Source organism: Neovison vison, chromosome 9 (genome assembly GCF_020171115.1).
Source record: "Neovison vison isolate M4711 chromosome 9, ASM_NN_V1, whole genome shotgun sequence".
Classification (NCBI taxonomy): Eukaryota; Metazoa; Chordata; class Mammalia; order Carnivora; family Mustelidae; genus Neogale; species Neogale vison.
In genome coordinates this window covers 4,996,162-5,010,801 of record NC_058099.1, presented here as the reverse complement: position 1 = coordinate 5,010,801, position 14,640 = coordinate 4,996,162, and the positions used below count along the sequence as shown (strand labels likewise).

The 14,640-nt window shown below is 44.7% G+C and overlaps 1 protein-coding gene across 4 annotated transcripts in view; it reads left to right on the top strand.

The window, feature by feature from the left end:
• NUP214 (nucleoporin 214) overlaps nucleotides 1-14,640 on the top strand; it is a 101,425-nt gene that overhangs the window by 38,137 nt on the left and 48,648 nt on the right. For all 4 annotated transcript variants that reach the window (XM_044264668.1, XM_044264665.1, XM_044264667.1 and 1 more), the window contains 3 exons: nucleotides 6,629-6,889; nucleotides 7,798-7,959; nucleotides 10,733-10,832. In XM_044264668.1, coding sequence (XP_044120603.1) covers nucleotides 6,629-6,889; nucleotides 7,798-7,959; nucleotides 10,733-10,832 — 523 coding nt within the window. The remainder of the gene's footprint in view (nucleotides 1-6,628; nucleotides 6,890-7,797; nucleotides 7,960-10,732; nucleotides 10,833-14,640) is intronic.

Below are 14,640 nucleotides of genomic sequence, written 5' to 3'. Positions count from 1 at the left end.
TTTCATTCTTTTCTATGTCTGTGCGCACACACATACACACACACACACACACACACACACAGGCTGCATCTTCTTAACCCATTCCCCCATCGGTGGACACTTGGGCTGCTTCCATAGTTTGGCTGTTGTCAGTGTCGCTGCAGTAAATGCAGGGGTGCCCGGATCCCTTTGAGTTAGTGTTTTGCTTTGGGAAAATACCCAGTAGTGCAGTTCCTGGATTGTAGCATAGTTCTGTTTTTAATTGTTTGAGAAACGTCCATGCTGTCTACCACAGTGGCTGCACCAGCTTGCATTTGAACCAGCAGTGCTGGAGGGTTCCTTTTTCTCCACATCCTCCCCAGCACCCGTTTCTTGTGTTTTTGGTTTTAATCCTTCTGACAGGTGTGAGGTGGTGTCTCATGGTCGCTTTGATTGCATTTTCCTGACAGGTGAGTGATGTTGGGCATCTGTCCGTGTGTCTGTTGGCCGTCTACATGTCTTTGGAGAAATGTCTGCTCATGTCTTGTGCCCCATTTTTAATTGGATTATTTGGTTTTTTTTGGTGTTGAATTGTATAAGTTCTTTATGTATTTTGGATTCTAATCCTCTATGGGATATGCCGTTTGCAAATATCTTCTCCCATTTAGTAGGTTGTCTTTTAGTTATAATGCTATGCAGAAGCTTTTAATTTTGATGTAGTCCCAATAGTTTATTTTTGCTTTTGTCTCCCTTACCTCAAGACATATCTAGAAAGATGTTGCTATGGCCAGAGTCAGAGAAATTGCTGCTTGTGCTCTCTTCTGGGATTTTTAGGGTTTCAGGTCTTGCATGTGGGTCCTTAATCCATTTGCAGTTTATTTTTGTGTATGCATGAGAAAGTGGTGCAGTTTCACTCCTTTTTATGTGGCTGTCCGCTTTAAATGGTGTCCCAACACCATTTGTTGAGGAGACTATCTTTTCCCCATTGCATATTCTTTCCTCAGTTGATCATGGGTTTATTTCTAGGTTTTATATTCTGTTTCTTTGATCTGTGTCTATTTGAATGTGCCAGTACCTTGACATTTTGATTACCGTAACTTTGTAACATAACTTGAAATCAGAGATTATGATGCGTCCAGTTTTGTTTTTCTTTTTCAAGATTGCGTTGGCTATTTGGGACCTTTTGTGGTTCCACACCATGTTTAGGATTGTTTGTTCTAGTTCTGTGAAAAATGCTCTTGGTGTTTTGATAGGGACCACATTAAATGTGTAGCTTGCTTTGGGTAATATAGACATTCTGTTGTTTGTTCTTCCAATTTAAGAGCATGGAATGTCTTTCCTTTTTTTTTTAAAGATTTATTTCATGGAGAGTGTGCATGAGGGAGGCAAGGGACAGGGGGAGGGGGAGAGAGAGAATCCCAAGCACGCTCCCTGCTGAGCACAAAGCCCTACAGGGGGCTTGATCCCAGGACCCCAGGATCATGACCTGAGCCGAAATCAAGAGTCAGATGCTTAACTGAGCCACCCAGGCATCCCTGTCTTTCCATTTCTTGGTGTCTTATTGAATTTCTTTCATCAGTTTTTATATAGTTTTTATAGTTTTCAGAGTACAGGTCTTTCTGTTATTATTTTTGATGAACTATTTAGAAATAAGTTGCAGACAGGACTTGTTACTGCTAAGTATTCTAGCATGTGTCCCTTAAGAACAAGATGTTCTCTTCCACAATAATACAATGATCAGGTTTAGGAAATTTAACCTTGACAGAGCACTGTTATCTAGTATACAATCCATACTGACAATTTGCCAACTGTTCCTCTTATGACCTTCATAGCATCTTTTAAAAATCAAGGATCCAGTTCAGAATTGGACATTGCATTGAGTTGCCATTCTCTTCAATCTCCCTAATTGTGCTTTTTTGGATCAGTTTTATTACCTGAGCAATGTCTTCTCAGACACTGTTGTTTGGTTTTGCCTGTTTTGGGGGGTTTTGCCTGCTGTGCTGCTGCATAGTATCCAGCTGTATAAATGTACTGCATGTACTTATCCTTTCTCCTCTTGGTGGCCGCTTACTGTCTCCAGTTTCTGGCTGTAATGGAACAAAATGTTGTTCTGAACATCTTCAGGCACATGTGTTCTCGTTACATTGTTGGCTGTTACATTGTCGGCTGGTACTCTGTCCACCACCCAGCTTCCTTAGATTTCTTCTATACAGTTTTCCAAAGTGGCTATACCAGCTTACTCTGCTTTACCATCAAGGTGTGACTATGTCAGTTTTCTACATTTGCACATTTCTACAAGCGTAATATTGTCAGTCTTTTTCCTTCTAACTACTGTGGTGTAACCCTTGTGTGTGTTAAGTATTTAGTTAATAGCTGACTTTTGTGTCATTGACACAACATTGACAAGTTTGTGATTGCATCTTTTGCTCATTCATCTACTGGGCAATCTGTCTTACTGATGCATGGAAGTTTGTATTCATTCTGGATACCAGCCCTTTGTTGGTTATATGGGTTGTAGTAGGTACTCACTTTATTGCTTTTTTCCTTCTTTTGGTAAACAAGTGCTTTATTTAAAATAGACTCACCAGGCTTCTCCTTTGCAGTTGATACATCTGTGTTCTCTTTAAGAAGTCCTTCTCTAGGGGCGCCTGGCTTAGTCCTTAAGTGTCTGCCTTCGACTCAGATCATGATCCCAGGGTCCTGGGATGGAGCCCCGCATCAGGCTTCCTGCTTGGCGGGGAGCCGCTTCTCCCTCTCCCTTCCGCTGTGTTCCCTCTCTTGCTGTGTTTCTCTCTGTCAAATATATAAGTAAAAATTAAAAAAAAAGAAAGAAAGAAAGAAATACCTCTCAAGAGTATGCATGCACTTTTATTATTGTCTGGAAATATTAATAGTTTGCTTTTCAGATTTAGATCAGCCATCTACCTGGAATTGATTTTGTTTTAAACAGCTGCATCAAGGTATAACTTACATATGATAAAATTCAGGGGCGCATGGGTGGCTCAGTTGATTAAGTGACTGCCTTCAGCTCAGGTCATGATCCCAGGGTCCTGGGAAAGAGCCTCACATTGGGCTCCCTGCTCAGTGGGGAGCCTGCTGCTCCCTTTCCTCTTCTGCTCTGCCTGCTTGTGGTCTCTCACTCTTCCTGCCAAATAAATAAATAAAATCTTTAAAAATATATATTATAAAATTCATCTTTTGTAAGTGTTGAGTCTGATGGTTTTTATTAAACTTGCGGAATTGTATAACCATCACCACGTTCCAGTTTTAGAATACTCCTACCACGCAGGAAGTTTCTTCATGCTTGTTTATAGTCATTCCCTCCTCTGCCCCCAGCAACCACTGATCTTTTTTCTTTCTGTCGGGATCTGCCTTTTTTTGAAATTGCGTATAAATGGAATCTTATATAGTTTTTTGGTTTGGTTTCTTTCACTTAGTATGTTTTTGAGGTTCATGCATGATGTGTAACATAAGTAGTTCGTGCCTTCTAACTGTTGAGTAGTGGTCCTATGGGTGTACCATGTTTTGTTTATACTGTCTGCAATTGACTTGTGCTGAAGATACAAAGTATGGCCCACGTGTTTTGTATTTACATAGCTGATTGTCCTGGTAATGTTTATTGAAAAGACTCCTTTGCTCCCTGCTGAGTGGCCACCTTTGTTGTAAATCAGTTATCCTTATATGGAGGTCTCTTGGCGTCACACAGTGATGAGAAGCCACTGCTACCACACTGCCGTAATTAACTTGTACTATATAAACCTCAGTACTGTTCTTCTAGGTTCTAAAGCTGTGCAGTTTTAATACACTGGACTATTTAAATTAATAAAAACTAAACCAAGCTAAAAATTCAGTTATATAATCCCCGTAGCCACATTTCACGTGCTCAGTGGGCACGTGTGACTAGTGGCTGCCCTAACAGGATAGTAGTGACTTGATCGTCACAGGAGGTTCTGTAATCTAGGACGGGAGGTGCAGCCTTTTTCTTTAAGGGTTGAGTAGTAAATATTTTAGGCTTGCCCGCCTCTTGGTTTCTGTTGTGCCTAATTCACCTCTGCCCTTATGATGTGAAAGCAGCTACAGACAGTATACAAATGAATGAACATGTCGGTGTTTCAGTAGAACTTTATTTGGAAAAACAGGTAGCTGGTCCAAGGTTTTAGTTTGTTAACCCATGATCTAGAATGTTTTGGCTCTTCCTGGTGCTTTCTGTTTCCATATTAATATTGGAATTGTCTTGCTAAATTCTGTCTCCCTCAACCCTCAAAGAAAAGTTGAGATTTTGATTGGGATTGTATTAAATCTCTAGATCAACTTAAGAGAATTGGCATTTGTACAGTGTTGATCTTTTAGTTGCTAAACATGGTATATTTTTATTTGCATCTTTAATTTCTTTCAGTGTTTTCTTCATGAAGAACGTATATATGTCTTGTTAGACTGATTCCCATGAGTTTAATGTTATTAATAGGGGCACCTGGGTGGTTCAGTTAAGCGTCTGCCTATAGCTTAGGTCATGATCCCAGGGTCCTGGGATAGATCAAGCCCAACATGGGGCTCCCTGCTCAGCAGGGTGTCTGCTTCTCTGTCTGCCCCTCCCCCTGCTTGTGCTTGCTCTCTCTCTGTCTCTAAAATAAATAAAAATCTTGAAAAAAAATTTTAATATTCCTGTGATGATGGATTTTCTTCATTAAATTTTATTTTATGTTTTATGTTAGATGTGATAATAGAAATATATTAGATCTTTTGTATGTTGACTTTGTATCCAGCAACGTAGCTAAACTGGTTTATTCAAATAATATCTGTAACTATTTCTTGAACTTTCTTTTTATTATTATTATTATTATTATTTTAGATTATTTATTTATTTATTTATTTGACAGAGAGAGAAAGATCACAAGTAGGCAGAGAGGCAGGCAGAGAGAGAGGAAGGGAAGCAGGCTCCCCACTGAGCAGAGAGCCCGATGCAGGACTCCATCCCAGGACCCTGAGATCATGACCTGAGCCGAAGGCAGCAGCCCAACCCACTGAGCCCCTGTTTCTTGAACTTCTATGGGAACAGTTAAATTCTATATAGGTACTAATGCTTTTGTTTCTTCTTTTTTGGTCCTTTATTTTTCTTACCTTATTTCACTCGCTAGGACCACCAGTGCAGAAGCCATTAAAGTAGTGAGTGAGCAACCTTTTCTTGAGCTCAAAGGGAGGGGTTTCTGTAGTTCCCACAAGGCGTGAGGTTTGCTTTGTCTACTGAGATGAAGATTTCTGTCCTTTTTTTTTTCTGTTAACGTGGCTTTTTGCCTTTTCTAATCTGAGTTAGAGTTTAAGCAGAATAATACATTTTTTTTAAAGTTGTATTTATTTATTTTACACAGGGAGACAGAGCAAGGGAGGAAACACAAGCAGGGGGAGCGGGAGAGGGAGAAGCAGGCTTCCCTCGGAGCAGGGAGCCTGATGCAGGGCTTGATTCCAGGACCCTGGGATCATGACCTGAGCTGAAGGCCAGTGCTTAAGGACTGAACCACCTAGGCACCCCCAGAATAAGATTCTTTAGGTTTCAATGGAGCCCCTTTTCTTTTTTTTTTTTTTTAAATATTTTATTTATTTATTTGACAGACAGAGATCAGAAGTAGGCAGAGAGAGAGAGGAGGAAGCAGGCACCCCGTGGAGCAGAGAGCCGGATGCAGGGCTCGATTCCAGGACGCTGGGATCATGACCTGAGCCGAAGGCAGAGGCCTTAACCCACTGAACCACCCAGGCACCCTGGGCCCCTTTTCTAATGCCAGGAAGGTAGCCACATTCTTGATCCCAGCAGGAGAGGTGTGGCTGGCGAAGCTTGAAGACTTGAAATTTTCATTTAATTACCTTTAATTATTTTTAACTTAAATAGTCACATGTGGCTAGTGGCCATGAAACTGAGCAGTGCTGCAGCCCTAGCAGGTAGCCTGGGTTTTCAGGTGCATTTGTTGATGGCTACAAATAAAATCTTATGGAGTGATGTGCCCATAAGGCAACCAAGTCAGTAAATAGTAGCGGAGCTTTTAAGTCACTTGAGAAAGAGCTAAGTCTTTGGTTTGGTTTATGGTTTTTCCAGTATACAGGCAGCCCTGTGTACTTCAAAATAGCATGAGGCCTTACTTCATTTGTAGAAGAGGGGAAAAAAGAGGGCAAGTTAGTTTTTGTTTCAGGTATTTTTTTTTTAAGCCTAATTGATTCAAAAGAATCATTTGAGGATTGGGGATGTTGGAAGCACCAGGGCGGAGGACATTCAGTCTTCCCCAGTTCGTGTGCCCTGTTCTTAGAAGTTTGCTGTTGGCGAGAGGCTCTTCTCCACAAGCTTGTCTGGTCCTTTCCCGGTTTGCTGGTTCTGCCTGTGAGAGCTCACGGTGATGGCTTGAGCTCTCCGCCTCCGCCCATCGTGTATTCCGGCGCTCACTGCCCATTTTGTTTGTTTGGCAATGGTCAGCACGTTCCTGGCCTGTGCCGCTCGGTTTCTCTAAGCTTCCTTCGAGCAGGGCCCCCAGACTGTGGATGTTCACCTAACCCGACAGCTTCTTCCGCTTAAAAGAAGTGGTAACTAAAGGGTTTCTAAACCGGATATTTCCATGTCAACAGTGAAAGTGACACAGCTTGCAGACTTGCTCGAATCATCTAACTTGCGTTTTGTTTTGGTTGGCAGCCAGCCTGTCCCGGTCAGCCTTCCTGTCTCAGAGATACTACGAAGACTTGGACGAAGCCAGTTCCACATCGTCTGTGTCCCAGTCGTTGGAGGGCGAGGACACGCGGGTGTCCTGTAAGGACGATGACACGGTGGCCCAGGTCCCACGGCACGCACCTGTGGTGCGCACCCCTTCCATCCAGCCCGGAGTCTTGCCGCAGGCAACGCCTTTTGCTAAATCTCCCCTGATTCATGGTTCGCCTGGCATGATGGGAACGACCAGTAAGTGCACGGTGACTCGCTGTGGGGTGCGTGTTTGCAGGAGGAGCCGTACCTGGCTTTTCTGCTGTTGCACCACCAAGTCCAGCCCCTCTCTGCTGATGGTCCAGAAGTTAGAAGCTGAATTCAGAAAATCTGAAAGAGGCAGAGAGAAGGGGCCCTGCAGGGCTCACACTGGCCTGGCTTTCCCGTGAGTCTAGCAGGTGGTTCTGAAACAGGTGTGGGGCGCCGGGCTGGCTCAGTCGGAGGGGCGTGCAACTCTTGATGTCAGTGTCTTGACTTTGAGCCCCACATTGCGTAGAGGGATTACCTGCACACATTAAAACAAACTACAAACACACAAGGGGATTTCAGGAGTTAGAGGAGGAGGCTGTTTGCCTCGCTCTAAAGCAACATTCGCACTCCTGCCTTTCAAATCCTAGCTCAGTCAGCTCACTGCTTGTAGCCATATGCTGCCCCGGGACTTGCCGGCTGCCACACTCAGTGGCAGTACTGGCTCTCAGAAGTGACCGGTGTCACTTCACCTCCGGTTCAGTGTCAGGACTTCACACTGAAGGGGCTTCTGACAGAGAACAGACATCCATGGGAAGGCACACGAAGGGGGAAATTTTACGAGAGGAGAGCAGGGAGTTTACCTGTGTTGGCATGAAAGTTCTGTCTCTGTTAGTATTGAAGGAAGTGCTCACATCAGAGATTCAGCAACTAGAGCTGGGCGGGCACAGCGCATGTGGCTTCTTTGGTGGGAGCGGCCGGCCTGTGAGTTTCTCCGTTCCGTCCTGTGTGTGTGTGCTGAAGCATTGGTAACCCTTGCGTGTCCCCTGCAGCCTCACGCTGGGGGACTTGCCACCTTCACTTTTGTGTATTCCTCTTCTCCGACCCGCTCTCTCACTTGTTGTTTCTTTTTCTTTTAGCATCAACGTCCGCTAGCAAAATTATTCCTCAAGGAGCTGACAGCACAATGCTTGCAACCAAAACTGTGAAGCATGGCGCCCCCGGTCCTTCCCACAGCCTCTCGGCCCCCCAGGCAGCCGCCGCTGCAGCACTGAGACGTCAGATGGCCAGCCAGGCCCCAGGTAGCCTCGGTCGTGAGCTGCGGCTGTTGCAGGCCAGCATAGCAGGCCCCGGCCGACAGCTCGCTCCCTCTGCTGCCCTTGAGAAGAGAGGACTGACGGGGCAGTCCCCCCCCCCAACCCACTGTTTCGGGGAGCAGGGCCCAAGAAGGCCGAGACTAGATCTGAAGCTTTCCCATTTATTTATTTATTTATTTATTTGACAGAGAGAGCGATCACAAGTAGGTAGGGAGGCAGGCGGGGGTGGAGGGAAGGGGAAACAGGCCTCCCGCCAAGCAGAGAGCCCGACATGGGGCTCTATCCTAGGAATCCTCATGACCTGAGCTGAGGGCAAAAGCTCAACCCACTGAGCCACCAGACACCCCAGGCTTTTTCCTTTCAAGGGGAGCTATTAGATCCGCCACATCCAGCTGAGTGGGGAATCAGTGGTTTTTGGATGAAGTTGTTGATCCCTACATTTGAATAATGTCTGCTTTAAGCCCCAACTTAATCTTTGCTGTTAGATCATCTGATAACATTAGAATTATCTGCCGGTGTCATAAGGATCCCAGCCGCGCCAGGAGGTGCGTATGAGTGTGCCCATTTTGCTTCTGAGTGATGTCAGGTTCAGAGAGAGGCGAAGGTGACCCAGCCAAAAAGTAGCAGAACCCAGCCTCCAGCCCTGTGCTTTCTGTGTCAGTGCAGTGTTTTCTTAAGATTGCCGGTTTAGCCTTCACAGAGGGAAACTCTCATGAGCTCGTCATCATCAGCACTTGATTTTGTCAGTGCTTCCTGGCTCTCCAGAACTTCCTGCATTAGGGTTTCTTGGTGGTTGGCCTCAAGGGCTTTGGTTATCACCAGTAGTCAGTTTGTACAAGCCAGTAGTTCTCAGGGGAGGCTGTTTTGCACCCCGCACTCCCCCCTGGTTGGCAGGCCGCTGGCATCTAGTGGGTAGATCTTCAAGTGCACAGGCACCCCCACAACAAGGGATTATCCAGGCCGAAAATGTCAGTAGTGCCAAAGTCGAGACACTCTGCTCTAAATCACATATTTTTGTTGTAGTTGAATAAAATTATTTTTTAGTTTTATCACTGCTTGGAACACATTATCACTTTGGACAGTTCTTTTTTAAAAATTTATTTATTTATTTGACAGACAGAGATCACAAGTAGGCAGAGAATCAGGCAGAGAGAGGGGGAAGCAGGCTCCTTGCTGAGCAGAGAGCCCAATGCAGGGCTCGATCCCAGGACCCCGAGACCATGATCCGAGCCAAAGGCAGAGGCCCAACCCACTGAGCCACCCAGGCACCCCTGGACAGTTCTTTTTAAAAGACTAAAGAGACATAGTGGTTTGATTTAGACAAAGACGGAATTACCATTACGATAAAAGCATTAAGAAAAGTTCAAATATTAAAATGCTGATTAAGGAACCTAAAGTTGCTATGAAGGAACACAAACAAGATAACCTTTTAAGGTACCTTTGAGCCTTCTGAAAAAATAGAAGTCTGCCATGTTTCCTTTAAATGTTACCTGGAGGAAGCAGGATCTTGGCATTGTGCTGAATCGGCCCCAAATCACGCTGATGAGTCGATTATTTATAGACGTAAAATCTGCCAGGGCGTAGGATGATTCCAGTCAGCAGGAGGTGGTGTGATCCCCGTTATCATTTTGGAGGCAAAAAATTTCTAAGGTGTAGGCACCTTTGAACATGAAAGATGCAGTATGTGCAGCCGAGGGCAAGAAAAGCCTGCTTACTTCTCTGAAGGAGGGCATGAGTGAGCTGCCCCACACCCCCCATTCCACCTTCACCACCGCGGTCAACTGTGTGGAAAAACTCATCCGAGAACATTGCTCAGACTGTGCTAGTAATTAATTATAAAATGTCATTAAGTGTTTTTGGAATGCAGTTTTAAGTGAAAAGACCAAAAACACATGCAAGCTGACATGCTGAAGACAGGTAAGGTGTCACGCCAGTCCCGGTTGCCATTATTTAATTCAGGCCTCTTGGCCTTTCCCCCCATTCTTGTCAAGCTCCATTTTCCACATCTTATTCTTGTGCCTGTCTCACAAAGCCGTGAGCTTCTTTAGAGAAGAAAAAAAAAATGTATATATATACACACACACACACACTTTTTTTTTTTTAAGATTTTATGTATTTATTTGGCAGACAGAGATCACAAGTAGGCAGAGAGGCAGGCAGAGAGAGAGGAAGGGAAGCAGGCTCCCCGCTAAGCTGGGAGCCCGATGCGGGGCTTGATCCTAGGACCCTGAATCGTGACCTGAGCCAAAGGCAGAGGCTTAACCCACCGAGCCACCCAGGTGCCCCAGAAGAAACTGTATTTTTGACGTTTTTTGTATTGCTAGCACCTAACAGAATCTGACAATAATAAGCCGCTCATGTGAAAGAACGGTTAGGTGGATGGATGGATGGCAGGAGGCAGAAATCCTTAATCTGAACACCACTCCTCCTCTAGCTCGTTCTGCCTGTTTCCAGGATGAGCCGACAGTGTTGCATGGAGCTCAGCTCTGCTCTGTAAAAGCTGGCTAGGGAATTCTTTCTCCCTAAACGAGTACATTTGATTAAATTGCACAAAACCTCATCTCATAATCTTTACGAATGGAGTATGCCAGCTGTCCCATTGAGCACAGAGCTGCGGAACTGCCCAGAGTAGATTTCCTTTATATAAGAAGATTACATTCTGCTTGAATTTTTTTGTCCTGGTTATTCATTTGTGTATGGCTGGAATTTGTGATCCGTTGCGGCAATTAATATGCCTCTCTCTTCCCTATTTAAATAGCTGTAAGTACTTTGACTGAATCAACTCTGAAGAATGTCCCTCAAGTGGTAAATGTGCAGGAACTGAAGACTAATCCTACCGCCGCCTCTGCAGCCATGGGGTACGTTACTACCTGGACTGTTTCCGCCAGGCAGTTCTTCTGCAGTAGCAATGGATCGCCTGCAGGGGGCAGCACTGCTGTCATCACACTGTTGTGGCAGAGCCTTAGGTTCTTTTAGGCTAGATCTCTTTATCCACTGCATCCTCTCCCTGGCACAGGAAGAGTTAGGGGGCATTTCTTCACTTTGAACACAGGGATGGTGGGGACCAATGTCATTCAGGGAGTTAGTGTTTGGTGATGAGTCTGGGAGCAGGAAGAGCGGCCGCAGGCCCTGTGTTTTTTCCACATCATGCTTGCTCTCTGCCACCCCATAGAGCAGGTCTGCTCACTGTTCTGTTTGGGGCTTATCGGGTGGCCCTGCTTCACTAGTCCATCAGCCTTCTTTTTATTCCTCGCTGGTCCATTTATCAACACTGCCTGTTCCAGGAATTTCTTAGTTATCTCAGGGCTATCCTAAGAGCCAAAAACAAGCCTACCCACTCTCCTATCTTGTAGTGACCTTGAAGCTTTGGTATGCTGTTTATACCAAGATGTCATTTGTGGTTGTTGTGAACTTCCAAGGGAAAGAACTGTGCTTTAGAGCTGGGGAATTGTAGCCAGGTTCCTAGTGCAGGGAAGGCAAAGAAAAGCCACCAAGAGGCAGAATATTGCATAAGACAGGAAAATCCAGCTTAATAGTGAAAGCACTATGGTGTGGGATTTCTGAGATACTGTCAAACACCTCTTAGTGATTTCCCTTAGCCTTTTTTTTTTTTTTTTAAGATTTAATTTACTCATTTGACAGAGAGAGGGGGATCACAAGTAGGCAGAGAGGCAGGCCAGGAGGTGGGGAAGCAGGCTCCCTGCTGAGCGGAGATCCCGACTCGGGGCTCCATCCCAGGACTCTGAGATCATGACCTGAGCCAAAAGCAGAGGCTTAACCCACGGAGCCACCCAAACGCCCCTCCCTTTGCCTTTTCTTAAACTCTTTCCTCACCTGGTTCATCTGAGCAGATCTCTCATCAGGGCTTTGTCAGAGGAAGAGTTCCAAGTTTGCCCTGTTCTCTGATTTAAGAAAAACAGACACAACAAATCAAAAGGAATCTCGAAGAAACATTCTCTTCCTTCCCTGTAGTTTTGGACTGTAGTAGAGGTATTAAACAACATTCTAGTGCGGTTCCCAGAATGTAGTTCATCCTTAATAACCATGCATTGAGTAATGGGTTAATGCGAAGCATAATCGAGAAACGTGAACTGGTATTTACCACCTCTTCCAATAAGAAAGGTGGAGAGAGAAACATGTTCATTATGAAACCACTTTCATATTCTGGTAAGTTGTAGTTTCCTGGAATGTATTTTAAGTACTTAACTTTACATTTAACTTTTTCTGAGCAGTATCTTACAGAAGATTTATTATACGATGAGCGTACATATTTCTGCCACTGGGGTATCCCATGTTCATTGGCTTCATCTGTTACATTCATTGACGAGCCCGCCACTTTAAGGAAGAGGGTTTATCTAGTGCGAACCCACAGCTCCTCAGTCGCTTCGGATTCCACCGATTCTCACGGGGCATCTCCTAGGAGTGCGATGCTGCCCTGGGTTATTAGGGAGGTAATCGTGAATAAGACTTAGAAGTCTCCACTTTCGCAGCGCTTACGTTCTAGCGGGACAGCCACCAAGAGCCACTGGCAGTTACACAGGGAGTTACTTGATTGTAGTATAGTAAGTGCAGTGAGGAAGTACAGGCATGTAACGAGGCGTCCTGATGGAGGCTGGGTTGGTGAGGAGCTTGGTAGGGGAAAGGTACTTTAGCTGAAAGTCACCAGAAGCTGCCTGTGGAGGGAAAAGGGTTCTGGACAGAGGATGCAGCATATCCAGAAGCCCAAACCCGCGATGGAGCGGAGCACATTTGAGGCAGAGTTGAAAGAAGGCCAGTGTGGCCAGACGCCTGGCAGGAGGTGGAGTATGACGAGAGGCTAAATGAGGTGGGGGTGCTGGTTTCTTTGATTTTTTTCCCAAAACACACCAGACATCATTTCTTCTTCTTTTTCTTTTCTTTCTTTCTTTTTTTTTTTTTTTAGGATTTTATTTATTTGAGAGAGAGAGAGAGAAAGCATGAGAAGGGGAAGGGTCAGAAGGAGAGGCAGACTCTCTGCTGAGCAGGGAGCCTGATGTGGGACTTGATCCTGGGATTCTAGGATCATGACCTGAGCTGAAGGCAATTGCTTAACTGACACATCATTTCTTTCGGGGCTTTTGGTGTTCATTTATTTATTCTTTTCAACAAATGCTCAGTTAAGTGCTTTTAAAAAAATATTGGGACACGTTCGTGGCTCAGTGGGTGAAAACCTCTGCCTTCGGCTCAGGTCATGATCCCAGGGTCCTGGGATCGAGCCCTGCATCGGGCTCTCTGCTCAGTGGGGAGCCTGCTTCCTCCTCTCTCTCTGCCTGCCTCTCTGCCTACTTGTGATCTCTATCAAATAAATAAATAAAATCTTTAAAAAAAATCTAAGGGAGAGCTTGTCAGCAGGGAGAGGGGCAAAGAAAGAGGGAGAGAGAGAAGAAAGCAGACTCTGCACCGAGCGTGGAGCCCGACAGGGGGCTCGATTCCATGATCCCAAGATCACAACCCAGGCTGAGATCAAGAGCCAGAAGCCCAACTGATTGAGCCATGCAGGCCCCTTAATTAAATACTTTTAATACACTGTTCTTGGTGCTGGGGGATAAAGCAGTTAAAAAAAAAAAACACAAAAAACCCACCAACTAATTCTGCCCTAGTTATGGAAAGACAAACAATAAGTGAAATGAATAAGTAAAATATGCAGTGTTTAAGATGGTGACAGGTATGATGGAGGAAATTGAAGTAGGGAAGTGATTTTAGGACTGATCTGGGTATGGGCTACAGTTTTAGAAAAGGTGCTTCTCCCCTGTGGTTAGTGGCTACAGTATTTCAGAAGCACCAGATCATATTGCTTTCACCATTAAACTGGATCTTCCTGTTTTATGGAAAATTCTTCCTTCCATTGGCTTTTGACACTTGACATTTGAGTAAAGACCAAAAGGCCAAAGACCAAGCAGATCTCATGAGTATCCTAAAGCAGAAAGCCCCAAACACAGGGCCTATAGCAGGAGCATGTCTGGCAAGTTCGGGAAGGCCAGGAGGCTTTTCTGGTGGCTGGAGCAGTGGGGAGGACACCTTTGAGCCGAGGTCAGGGAGCAGGGGCAGGGGTGGAGTTCTGTGCCCTGTAGCATTCAGTGAGCCTTAGTTAGGACCTGGCTGCAGACTGTTGCATGCTTTGGGGCAGTTGTATAACCTGATCTGATTTGTTTTTTACATTAGCAGTTTTTTTTAAGTTGAGGCATAATTTATATATACTAAAATTCACCTTTTTTTAGTGTAAAATTCTATGAGCTTTGATAAACATGAATAGTTGTGATGCCCTATGGCTTTAGCAGGAAGCTTCTGGTTCTTACATTAAGAAAGGGCTAAAGTGAGGAATGGTAGAAACAGAACCGTCATGGTAGAATATATACATAACAAAACTTACCATTTACCAATTTACCATTTTAACCATTTTTAAGTATACATTTTTAGTGACATTAAGTCATTTACCATACTGTGTAAGCCTCACCGCTATTTATTTCCAGAACTTTTTCATTATCCCAGACAGAACCTGTGCCCATTAAAAAACTGTCCACTTCCCCCGCCTAGACCCTGGTAACCTCTATCCTATTCTCAGTCTCTAAGAATTTGCCTATTTTAAGTACCTCATTTAAGTGGAATCATATATTATTGGTCCTTTTATAACTGGCGTATTTCACTTGA